The sequence below is a fragment of the Lepisosteus oculatus genome, chromosome 8 (assembly GCF_040954835.1).
Source record: "Lepisosteus oculatus isolate fLepOcu1 chromosome 8, fLepOcu1.hap2, whole genome shotgun sequence".
Taxonomy (NCBI): domain Eukaryota; kingdom Metazoa; phylum Chordata; class Actinopteri; order Semionotiformes; family Lepisosteidae; genus Lepisosteus; species Lepisosteus oculatus.
In genome coordinates this window covers 50747775-50759527 of record NC_090703.1, presented here as the reverse complement: position 1 = coordinate 50759527, position 11753 = coordinate 50747775, and the positions used below count along the sequence as shown (strand labels likewise).

Sequence of the window (11753 nt, the reverse complement as noted above, 5' to 3'; positions counted from 1 at the left end):
AGAAGGATCCCCAGGCCAGGGTCCAAAATGGTACCCAAACACACTAACTGGTACGGCACCAGCACTCAGAACACCTGGAATGATGGTGGTTTTGAAGGAGGTCACAGTGTAACGAAGAAAACTGACAAATCCGTATTTCTTCCCAAAGAGGTGTCTTTATTTAGCTCATTAGGTTTTACAGGGAAAAAGCAGCCATAGGTCTGGTGCTTTTCTCCAGGGCTGACACTACCGTATTGTTTCATGATCCGTGTGAAATAATACTCTTACAAACATACGGGAGACTGCACCTGAGTTATTTCCATTTAGTGTACCATTAAAAATAGTGCAATTTTACTTTTTAAAACGTATGTTCTTTAAATTACACTACCCTACAGATCCCATGATAAAATGTCACAGTAAAAATGTATTTTTAAATCCAAGTTGTAAAAGATGACTTTTGAGAAGGATGTTTTTCAAAAACTGTGCCACAGATCTGTATCATGAGAAGCGTGAAAATTCCCATGGTGTTGCCTGGTGCTGTTCTCCCTCCACTGTATTATTTCTGAAACCGTTTCCTTGCAGGGACAAGCCACGGGCTGACAAAGAAAAAAACCACACTGATAAAGCCACATCACAGGGAGATGCTGTATTACCCTTTCATTCCATGAGGCACCGAAATAGAACACCTTTGTTTGAGCTTTTTCACAGTTCAAAACATTTTGCCATTTTATATAACAATAACAGAACAACACAGAGTAAAAACAATACACCCACAGTACAGCCAAAAGACTTTCCCCCCTTAGTGGTCAGACAAGGAAGTAAATGAGGAACGGGGATTAAACAGCACAAGTGTGATTACTTTCTTCCAGCCATGCCATTTTAAACCAAGAGGAAAGGACCTGCAGAGCCAGGACAGCACGTGTGTGGGACCCCATCAGTTCACCAGGAGGCAGTTTCACCCAGTCTCTACGAGAAAGGAATTCCTGAACACTGCATGCTCTTCGAAGGAGGGGAGAGAGAGGATCTCGGAGACAGACAGATAGCAAATAACAGCACAAGACAAAAACACACTTTATTAACCAACCAAGTCCGTTATCGATAGTGTTCAGAAAGCAAAAGGAAATGTCTCGCCACCTTGCCCAGAGTTCCCCCATGCTTGCCTGAACAGCACAGCCATTCGCAATGTTCATTCTAAGACCCGGGGCCCAATTTTCCCTGTGCAACACACTACCCATTCCATAGCAGTGGAAGGACAGTCGGGTCACAGTTTGGCAGCAGGGAAAATCATGCCTTCTGTATTGAAGCTAAAGTAGAAACCAATCTCACAGGAAATACAGACGTTATCACATCTGTGTGACGGCATCCGTATTACAGGGCTGAAAAAAACATCACGTTTCCAACAGGCGGTGCATCAGCATTCACAGAGCTCACGTGTGTGCTCGAAACGTTACGCTAGTGAAGGAAATAAAATGCATTTACTTGGAACCTACGTGGATCAGAAGGAAGGGAGCCGCGGATTCTCCCCTCAGTGTCTACGGAGATCTGTATGGAAACAGTGGCCACGGGCGCGACTGTGGGCGGGGCTACAGTGCTAAACGGGGGGGGGGGGGGCGAACCGGAGCAGGTGAAAAGGAAGCTGGGAAGGCTGCGGCTGTCACGTTTGTGGCGGCGGTCTTCTTCTTCCTGGGGCGGCCCCGTCTCCTCCTGGCGCGGCCCTACGACACCTTGACCTTGTTCTTGTCCCGAGCGTTGGCCTGCTCCTCCCGGCTGGCCTCCGGCTCCGGCCGGTCCTCGCCCTGGCGCGCCACCAGCAGCCGGCAGGTCAGCAGGATGCCGAAGACCAGCGCATGGGCGTAGCGCTTCAGGGGGTCCCCCACCAGCTGGTGGAAGAAGAGCACGGCCAGCATGACCAGCAGGAGCAGGAAGTTGGCGACGTCCTTGGGCCGCCCGGGCACCAGGGTCATCACGACGCCACAGCCCACCTCCAGGGTGCCGATGGTCTTCCGGAGGAGCACCGAGCTGACGCCCATCTTCTTCAGGCCCGGCAGGGCCTTGGCGTAGCTCTTGTAGGCTCGTTTCTGCGGAGAGGCAGAGCATTTGAGAGTGCAAGACGTTGGTCCTGGGAAGGGGGGCCTGACTGTGGACACAGCGGAGGGCAGGAGCAGAAAGAGGCATGTTTTCCCAGAAAAGGCAGGAGAGGGAAACAGACGCCCTAATCTGCTTCAGGATAAATGACTAAAGCCCCTCACTGCTGCAGGCTTCCATACACAATGGCAGCATTTGAAAGAGACAGTGGATTGTGTTCACCTTGTCTATACGAAGAATAAACATTTTTTATTATAGTTATTTCTGTGATCTCCCACCCCTATCACTCCCAAATTGGAATTGTACTGAGGCTGATTTCCAAACTGGCATTAAAATGTTAAACTTAGTTTAGACTTGGTGCCGAAAAGCGAGTGTGGTTCAGTTGTGGCGGCAGAAACTCGCTGTGAGGCCCGGAGGTGCCCGTGTATGTGCTCTCAGCTCGAAGACGAGATGCAACATCAGCACCAGGTGCAGCGTGGAATTTGCTGGAAAGAGCCGCCATTGTCCAAGCAGCAGACAGCTGGCTCTCGGGCTGGCTGCTTCAGGGAAACCTTTTGCGGATTTTTAAGAATAGGAATTACAGCTCATTAGCGGCGATCACATTTTCTATCACCTTAAACTTTCATCTTAGTGTCCACGTCAAAGAACAGGTGGCTCACAAGATTCACAAGCGCGTTTCTTTCCATATTATCTTCTTATGATTACGCATTTCACAGAGCTGAAGATCCATTGTACACTGTTCTGATTTCACAGCGTCCGAAAGATGCTTGACAAAGGGTTGCTCTCAATGCAAGCCGGTGACTGCATACCGCAAACCGCAAACACCTAGTTATCACACACATACTCGTAAACACTCACTTTGCATTTAACGGTGGTATTTCTATTGCATACTAGGAGAGCATCGCTTCCCTAATCTGTGAGGGAAAGCCGATTGCATCCTTGTAACTGATCAGCAAAACAATGCCTTCGCTTTCCGAAGCCATGTTATTACGTTATTGTTTTTTTATTTATAGTATGCGCTTACCATTTCACTGTAGGCGTCTTTGCTTAACCGCGGGGTGAGCTTAATGGTCCCCATAAAGACGAAGAACAGGCCTAAAGCGAACGAGAGAGCCACGATGGTAACCGTCCTTGGAGAAGCCATCGTCGCCGTCTCCTGCTGCGGCCGGAAGCACCGTCCCCCTCTCATCCAGAGCGGAGCGCCGCCGGCCCGCGCCCGTCGGTGGTACAAAGGCGCTGCGAAAGGCGAACGGGATTGGTAGACGAGGATCAATGGCGACGCACCGACCCCACAGGGTCCAAAAGCCCAGTTATTTCCTATGGTGCAGCCCCTCCGCGAACAGACACCAGGACACGCTGGGCTACCAACGTTTATTTTCCTCCCTTTCAGATAAATCAGATCAGCAGCGCCAGCTTATACCCAGGCTGGTTTGCAGTTCCTGTGAATACATATGTACTGTAGCTAATGGCAGTTGTAACTTTTCCCGTCATTATTTGCCATTTTAAGACAATTTAACTCGTATGACAAAGTCAATGTCTTTTTCAAAACCAAAGTCCTAAAAAAACAATGGTCATAGAGACAATGCGAATACGCCGGATTCTGTGGGGACCCCCCACAGCCCCCTGAGATCATCAGCGCTAACCTCAATAGCACAAGAAACAAAATATTTAAAATATTTTGTATTAAAATTCAGGATTTTCTCTTGAGATGAACAAAGCACATACAGAACGTGATTTTACTTCTCTCGTTTTGCCAAAAAACAGCAGGACAAAGAATTCTTAGAATTTTATACATCTCTTTGATTTTAAAGTGTTAATTATCATATACTTTTAAATGAGTTCTCAAGCCTAATCTTACCCTTAATCACTATGGAAAAGCTGGTTTCATCTTCAGAACAGGGCAAAAAACAATGTCTCTGACGTTGTATAAAGAGTATCACAGAGAGATCAGAGATCACTTTATTGGCCATATACAATTTATTGCATTAGGAATGTGTCTTTTTGCAGACCCAAGCTTGCTCTCTATGAGACACAGACACACAGACTGTGAGAGAGAAGCTGGGGGTCAGAGCTCAGGGTCAGCCATTTATACGGCGCCCCTGGAGCAGTTGGGGTTAAGGGCCTTGCTCAGGGGCCCAACAGAGTAGGATTCCTCTGCCGGCTGCGGGATTTGAACCAACAATCTTCCAGCCACAGGCACAGATCCTGAGCCACAGAGCCACATAAGAGTAGTTACAAATGAGAGGAGGCCAGTAGACCTGTCTAGCTCTTTTAGTGATTCTAAATTAGTAAATTACCCTGAAAGAAGCCAGAGTATCAGCTTCAACAACACAGCTGGATAGCTTGTAACAGACTCCCACAACCCTTTGTGTAAAGAAGTATGCCAGTTTTAAATGTACGTCCACTTGTGACATCTGATTTTGAAGAAGTCCAGGAGTTTGATTCAGTACATCAAAGAGTTATGATGATGAAGATCTCAGCCCTTGCTCATCGATAGGAAGACAGTAATAACAAGCATGGAGGGTATACTGATACACACCAAATAAAAGATTTATTAATATGTTCCTTGTGTATGCGAATTACAAGAAGGACTTTATCCTACTTAACAGCAGCCCAGATGTTCAGGGAATGCTGTGAGACATCTCTACAAGCTGCTGTTTCTCTCAGGTTCTCTTTCTCTGTATTTTCTCATGTTTTCAAGGAGAAGATCTGATCTGTGAAGAGAATTAAACATCCACGATGAAATATTCTAAAATACGAAAAGCCAAACTACAAATATGGCACAGGGCAACTGTGGCTCTATATGGAGCTTTGGCACGAAACTGTACACTCTTGACAAGCAGGCAGCTGGTTCAATAATTATGGCACATAATAATTAATGCGTTTACACCATGAGCCAATGAAGAAAATAAAAAATATATAAAATATAAAAATAGATATAAAGTATACAACCTACATTAAATCATTTCTCTGCTAGTTTTACCCAGGTGCAGTCAGGCTCCTAAAATAACCTTTGAAATTAAAATGTTCAAACTTACTTACAGAAGCCCATTAGTGCCATGGAGAAAGACAAAATAGTGTTTAAACAAGATAATATTGTGATATTATTATGAGATACAGCTGCTACTGTTACATTCCACATCCCTCCTCTAGAGGGCGCTCCTACCCTATGCTGTTATGATTAGTATTTTTTATTTTGGTTAAAAGCCAAGCGTCTCTGCAGTTCCTGGCTCAGTACCGGAAGATGGACGCCACAAGGCTGGCCTCTCCCCCGGGCTCACGGGTAGCCCGAGGGCAGGCCTTATTCCCCGGCGTCCTGACCGTCTGGGTCTGGGGCTCTCCGCGCCCCGGTCCTGTTTTGTCTTCAGTTCTTTGTGTTCCCGGTCTTGGTTCCCCTTCCTGGGGATTTTAAGTGTACTCGTCTTGGATGGACCTCCCGGGCCTGCACCCCCACTTCCCTGGACTTTGGACTTTCTTCCACATTTCCCCCCCTGCACCTGATCACTACAGTCACCGCCCCCGTCTGTCAACCCGTCCTAACCCTGCTGTACCTTCCCCTGCTGTCCTGCTCCAGTCATTTCCCGATTATACCGTCTGCACAGGAGTCAGAACCGGCTCCCGTGACAGCTAACACATCACCACCAACAGGTCTCCCTTCAGAGATGCATTCCTCTGTTGGCTACAACAATAGACATTAGACCACTTGAGATTAAATGATTTAACTTTTCAGCATCTCCAAAACTGAAGACCTTAGCTGGGAGATATTTTTCAATTGGAAATATGAAGATGTTTTTATATGATCCCAAAAAAATTCAGAGAAGCACTGAACTTCACACCCATTTTTTATGACCACTGAGGACACAGGGGAATAACATTATCATCAATGAGAGGACTGCAGGTACTTGTGTTGGAGATCTGACCTGATCTGAGTTCCAATCAGCATGGCCTCTGTTATGGTACTATTCAGCATGATGAGACACTTGTGGCTCATCCATATCCTGATCTCCTCCAGAGCACTTTACATTTTCTAAGACTGCGGACATGTTTGGTGTTAATAAACAGCTGTATGTCATCTGCGTGTGGAAGGAAATGCCATAAGCTCACCCAGAAGGAGCAAGTGCCTCAATACTGCCCCTTGAAAGACACCACAAGTCACTGGCAACAGCTCTGATCTTGTTTCTCCAACAGAGACAAACTGCTGCCTGGGAAAACTATTTCAGAGCTGTGTCTTGCTGCCCTATAGTCCCTCAATCCCTAAGAAACAACAGTGTCGTCCACAGCGTCGGAGGCTACTGAGAGATCAAGTAGAGAGAGACCCCGAGTCAGCAGCCATGCACAGATTGTTGGAAACTTTTCCAAGGGCAATCTCTGTGCTGTGTAACGGTCTGAGACCTGACTGCCAGAGTTGGTTGGAAGTCATGTGAAACTCTAGCTGAGTAGCTCCTACCTTCTCGAGAGCGTTTGAGAAGAAGAGGTTGGAGTTCAACCTGGAGCTGGAGAGTTGGCTGTGGTCAAGGTTAGATTTCTTCCAGAGGGGAGCAAGAGCAGAGCTGGAACAGCTCGAGTCTCAGGGGATGTGTGCAGCTGAGGAGGGAGCTGGAAGAGTAGCTGTGCAGATTGCACTAGCTGATAGAATTTAATGGTGGTTCACGGAAATTTTATCCTTAAAAAAAGTCCAGAAACTGTTGCCATTTTCAGTGGTTGCTGTAGGATTGAGAGGCCAATTTATAGTTGAAAAAAGAGCCCTGTTGTTGTCTTGTCTTCATATAAATGTGATGAAAAACAATAAAAATGTATACTGTGAGGTGCCTTCAAAGCTGCAGCACAGAGGAGCTTCACAGGAGCACATTTATACTAATTAATCTGCACAAAGATGGGTATGACAATGTTATTCCTTTGTTAATGAAAATGTTACTTTGCATGGGATGGCATATATACTGCAATTTATTTATCTATTATGCATTAATGTTAAATAATTCATAGTACTATTAAATTACCATTTAATTATCCAGTTTAAATGCAATTTGTTTTTTCTCCAAGGCTTCAGTACAAAGAAGGTTAGCCTGTGCATTGCTCCTGTGCACTTTCCAGTTCAGTGCTGGAGTTTCCCTTATCTGTTTCATAACGTCCCGTACCCATGAGTCACAGTGATGTAGCTCTTCGGGAGAATGTTACTAACGCTGCTTCCATCAAGAGTTCATTCCATGTCAATCTGCAGCTCGTAATCTTCTCAACTCCAGGGATTTGTCTAACAACCCCAATCCTCTGCAGCACTAGTGTTCAGCACCCCAGAGGGTCAACAGACAGACTTCCTGCGGCCCCGTGAGGTGAAAAACTCACTTTGCATGGGGTCGGACACAGGCACGTAAAACTCGTTACTTTCCTCATTTCTCCTGTTCGATATGAAATGATACAGTACACGCTTTCACTGAACGTACCCTGCAGCCAGTCCACACCTTCCTTCAGCCCCTCTCCTGTTACAGCGCTGCTGGCACTAGGTACAAAGACACAGAGGGTGAGGCGGCACTTCTAGGCAGCCCTGCTGGAATGAACCGCCCCCCTCCCGTGCAGCAGCTACACCGTGAAGCAGCAGTGGGCTCAGATCAGTGCTTTAATGCCATGTGATACCCAGAGCAGCAAAGCGTTTCTCCAATCACTCACCTCCTAGAGCCGGCGAGACCTGCAGGTGTTCAAAGTGTTCCTTGACTGACAACTAATTAAGGTCTAAAATCACAGGTGATCTGACTTTGTATCCAAACAGTTAGCTGTAGGAAGCAACTAAAACTAACAGACAGTTCAAGTAGGGAGCTGCGTCAGCATGTGTAGGCTGCAAAGGAGCCTTCTACAGGAGCGTAGGCTGAGGAGCCTTCTTCGGGTGACACGCTTGAGAAAGGCTCCACAGCCAAAACGGTGGGTTTCTTCTCTTCTGTTTTCAGCTGGAATAAACCTTTCCTTGTTTCTAAAAGACTGTCTCCCCTGCGACCTGGGTACAGCACCCCTCTGACGAGACAAGTCTGTGACAAGACATGCTTTTACCCCGATCAGCAAATAGCAAAAAGGAAAGGGCAGCGTCATTCATTCGAAGATTTCTTGAAATCAAGCTTTTTTTTCTTCTTTTTTTTTTTACCATATTTGCCAGGGTTTGTCCGTCAAGCTGCTCAGGCCCATCATCTGAGACACTCCAACGGAGGAGAGGGAGCCCTGCAGATCCATTTTGTTGGCGTAAAAAAGAATTGGTATTCGTTTTCGCTTCACATCTGCAGGTGTCAAAAATATTACTTTCAGTCTCTTGTTTCAAGGACCCTATGCATCACCTGTACTGTGAGAAGCTGTACTGCACTTTCTGCTAGAATTCTTATATCCTTTTTGATGTGGTAGAGATTAGTTATCTTACTGTGTTTAATTATTTAAACCATTTTTTCAATAAAGATATGGCAATATAAAATGTTGTGTGTGTTGGTTGTTAAATAAGACTGTCTTTAATTTATTATTACGACTTAGATGAAGATCAGATCACATTTTAGGAGCCATTCATGCAGAAATCCATATAATTCCTAAGGGTTCACAAACTTTTTTCTCAAAACTGTATGTAATGTGCTTCGGGATCATTTGCAGTGATTTAGTTTTAACAATATTACATAACTCTGCTTGAGATTCATTCTAGTGGTGTAAAAGCTTCATTCAGAAACAAAATATTGCCTCATAAAACAAGGAAAGTATTTCTGCACCTCCTCCAACCATCCCACTCTGCAGATTCTCGATAGTCTTTCCCTGAGAATGCCTTCGTTAGCCGTCGTTACCGGGGTGATTAATTAGTGCTTCCAATTCCTCCTTGGCCACCACGATCCGCAGTCTGTCTGCGCTGTCAACCACGAAAATGATGGCCTGGGCATCCCTGGCAGTGTGTGAAGAAACGGAAGAAGGATGAGGAAGGACACAACATGTCTGATATAGACACAGGGGCACAAGGAGAAACAGACGCAGCTGAATTCTGCACGGAATATTCAGCAGGTTCTTTTAGGAAATTCCTCATGTCGTCTGGAGATAGAAAATGAGGGCTCGGTGACACTATAATGTGTTGATTTTCTATTGGATGCAACATTTGTTTTATGGGTTCGTGCACGTAGTGCTGCAGAGAAAAGCAAACGGGCACCTCACCTGTAGTAGTGCTCCCACAGACTGCGGTACCTGCCCTGTCCAGACATGTCAAACACAGTGAAGGACAGACTGCAGTGGAAGCAGAGACGCTGACATTAGTCCCGGAAACAGGCTGAACTGGACACGGACAGGTGGGAAGACAAGTCTGCTCGTGGCAAAACTAAAGACTGGTTCATTCAGTAACTGTTAGGCCTACCTGCAGCTGCTGATCTTCTCAACACTAAATCCTATGGTGGGGACAATGTCTTGAGTCTGAGCCTGCAAGAGAAAGTAACATAAGATCACTTCATTAGCCTTATACAATTTCTTGTAGTAGGAATGTTTTCACATACCCCAACTTACTCTCCATGAGACACACAGAGAAGGAGAGAAGCTTGGGGTCAGAGAGCAGGTTTGGCCATATATACCTCACCCCTGGAGCAGTTGGGGTTAAGGGCCTTGCTCAGGGGCCCAACAGAGTAGGATTCCTCTGCAGGCTGCGGGATATAAACCAGCAACCTTCCAGACACAGCCAGTGACCCTTAGCCACAGAGCCACAGCACCACCACCAGTGTGGCTGTATTGAAGTGGTTTGAATAAGAGGCCAGCCTGGTAGTGATGCAGCTAAAAACAAGGGCTTCTTTTGGTCACTAGAGCTCTTAAAAAAAAAGTAAGGTACATTTTTTTTTTCTTTCAACAAAATGGGGGGTCTACACTTGGAAGAATTCTATGAATTTTGTACTCATTCTTGTTGCAAAGTAGAAGTGAAACAAGAACTTGTTTAGTGTTTGTCTCTCCTCTACAGAAACACCGACAAGTACGCTGGTCAAATTCTTCCAGGACGGGGGTACCTTTAAAGCAGAGACGACGGCACCGAATGTTTTTTTGGCGCGCCCTCCCTTTAAAGCCCTGGCCAAATACGAAGACAGTACGTACAGTTATAATTCAAACTGAATTAAAACCTACACATCCCAAATACCATGGTGGTGCTCGTGCTCATTGCGTTTAACCAACGAAACAGGGCGGGAAATCAGTCACATGGCTTTGGGGCTGAGTTTCGAAAGCTTAACCTATCAGCAACAAAGCGAACTCTAGACGATAGGGTACCTCAAACTGAGTTACTGTCGCTCAAGCCACTCCTATCTGCACTGCAAAAAGGAATCTTTGGTTTAAGATTCTCTGCGATGTGTTTTTTGAGGTTTTGGTGGATCATGGTTCACTTGGTTTTGAACATCCTGTGGCGATCCCCGTTGCAACAGAGGAGCCGGAAGAAGGCGTATTCCTAGTTTAATTAGACGCCCTATTCACCACCACACCTCCGTCATCTTGTACTTAAGCACTTGTCTCCCTACCTCCTCGCTCAGTATTGGTTTTCAGTTTGAGCTTTGTTGTTACTTTGTTGGTTACTGACTTTGGTTTTCTCCTTCCACAACGGTTTTTGGATCACGGCTTGGCTTTGGTAACTCACTCCCTGTTTAGGATCACTGGCTTCCCCTGGACTCTCGCCTCACTCCTTCGTCTATGGTTTTGGATCACGGCTTGGCTTTGGTAACTCACTCCCTGCTTTTTGGTTCACAGTATAGATCTCCTTCAGGGTAATTTTGTCAGCTCCTGCAAGTGGGTTCATTACTTGGTCTCGGTTTCATTGGCCGAATCCGTAACACATCCAGTTAACCATTATTTCCATTTCTAAATGCCTGGTGCAACCGGAAATCAATTAAACAGGTGATCTGCTTCATGTAAATGATTGAGAGGTCTGAGGGCAAAAGCCCTAGTACCCTTCAGCTGTTAAAGCGAGAGGTCTCTCAGGTAAGGGAATTGCGTGCTTCATCATTCCCAACTGTTCCCATATCTACCAGACTCACTGATATGAGGGTCTCCTGTCATCTAGTGGGACTCACGTTTTCAGGCTTCAGCTGATTGAGTATCGTGCTCTTCCCGCTGTTGTCCAGACCGACGCACAAGACGTTCACCTGTCTCTTCTTCAGCCCCAGCCACACGGTCAGTTTATCAAACAGACCCATGGCTAAGCTCGTTCACGGCTTGTCAGAGAGACCACACGGAGCGTATTTGCTCTGCACACGTCTGAATCGCAGTTATTCGCATTGTTCTACTAGATGTGAACTAATATTCAAAGCGTTATAACGGTCAGAAGGCTTAATCACAACCTAGCATTCTAACGTTTTAAGACTCCACGTTCTACGTGGGCATTAAAACCGGAAAAGCCTATTTGAAATCAAGATTTTCAAGTCACACTGAAATTCTAGAAGCATACGGCTTTAAAAGTACTCATCTAGCGTTAATATCCACTGTTGGTTTAAAAAAAAACTTAAATTCGACTTCTGACCTTTTAAAAAAAAACATCTTGGTGGGGTTCGAAAGACGCAGAATTTAACAACTTTTTCAGTTAGTGACTGACCATACAGTACTTCACAAAACACTAGATCTCTAGTATATGCTCCTTGGGGCTTACGTAATTCCATGCGTGAAACCACCCTAAAATGATTCAGTAACTTGTTTTACTAACAGAGCAATTGATGGCCTTTCCAGCA

General features: G+C 45.7%; 2 protein-coding genes across 5 annotated transcripts; both read right to left on the bottom strand.

Annotated features, from left to right (window-relative positions):
* Positions 1 to 135: 135 nt before the first annotated feature.
* On the bottom strand, positions 136 to 3443 carry tmem35 (transmembrane protein 35). 2 transcript variants are annotated; one of them, XM_015351515.2, is made up of 3 exons: positions 3089 to 3443; positions 1962 to 2057; positions 136 to 1859 (listed from the first exon to the last, which is right to left on the bottom strand). In XM_015351515.2, the coding sequence occupies exons 1-3, from the start codon at positions 3251 to 3253 to the stop codon at positions 1695 to 1697; spliced, it is 426 nt and encodes a 141-aa protein (XP_015207001.1). In that variant the 5' UTR covers positions 3254 to 3443; the 3' UTR covers positions 136 to 1694. The 2 variants fall into 2 exon arrangements, with proteins under 2 accessions (XP_015207001.1, XP_006632975.2); XM_006632912.3 differs by having other exon boundaries at positions 136 to 2057; positions 3089 to 3433.
* Positions 3444 to 4598: 1155 nt separating this feature from the next.
* On the bottom strand, positions 4599 to 11522 carry LOC107077895 (ADP-ribosylation factor-like protein 6). Of its 3 annotated transcripts, XM_069193799.1 has the most exons (7): positions 11103 to 11522; positions 9419 to 9480; positions 9223 to 9291; positions 8865 to 8959; positions 8192 to 8321; positions 7503 to 7558; positions 4599 to 4778 (listed from the first exon to the last, which is right to left on the bottom strand). In XM_069193799.1, exons 1-7 carry the CDS (start codon positions 11223 to 11225, stop codon positions 4753 to 4755), a joined length of 561 nt encoding a protein of 186 aa, XP_069049900.1. In that variant the 5' UTR covers positions 11226 to 11522; the 3' UTR covers positions 4599 to 4752. The 3 variants fall into 3 exon arrangements, with proteins under 3 accessions (XP_069049900.1, XP_069049902.1, XP_069049901.1); XM_069193801.1 differs by lacking the exon at positions 7503 to 7558; XM_069193800.1 differs by lacking the exon at positions 9223 to 9291.
* Between the last annotated feature and the right edge of the window lie 231 nt (positions 11523 to 11753).

Excerpts from the sequence above, each read along its gene's own strand:
- LOC107077895 (XM_069193799.1), bottom strand. The coding sequence starts at position 11,225 with ATGGGTCTGTTTGATAAACTGACCGTGTGGCTGGGGCTGAAGAAGAGA. Across the intron at positions 9,481-11,102 it reads ATCAGCTGAAGCCTGAAAAC|GCTCAGACTCAAGACATTGT; the intron begins GTGAGTCCCACT and ends TTTCTCTTGCAG. Across the intron at positions 8,960-9,222 it reads CTGTGGGAGCACTACTACAG|GGATGCCCAGGCCATCATTT; the intron begins GTGAGGTGCCCG and ends ACACACTGCCAG.
- tmem35 (XM_006632912.3), bottom strand. The coding sequence starts at position 3,253 with ATGAGAGGGGGACGGTGCTTCCGGCCGCAGCAGGAGACGGCGACGATG. Across the intron at positions 2,058-3,088 it reads AAGACGCCTACAGTGAAATG|AAACGAGCCTACAAGAGCTA; the intron begins GTAAGCGCATAC and ends GCCTCTCCGCAG.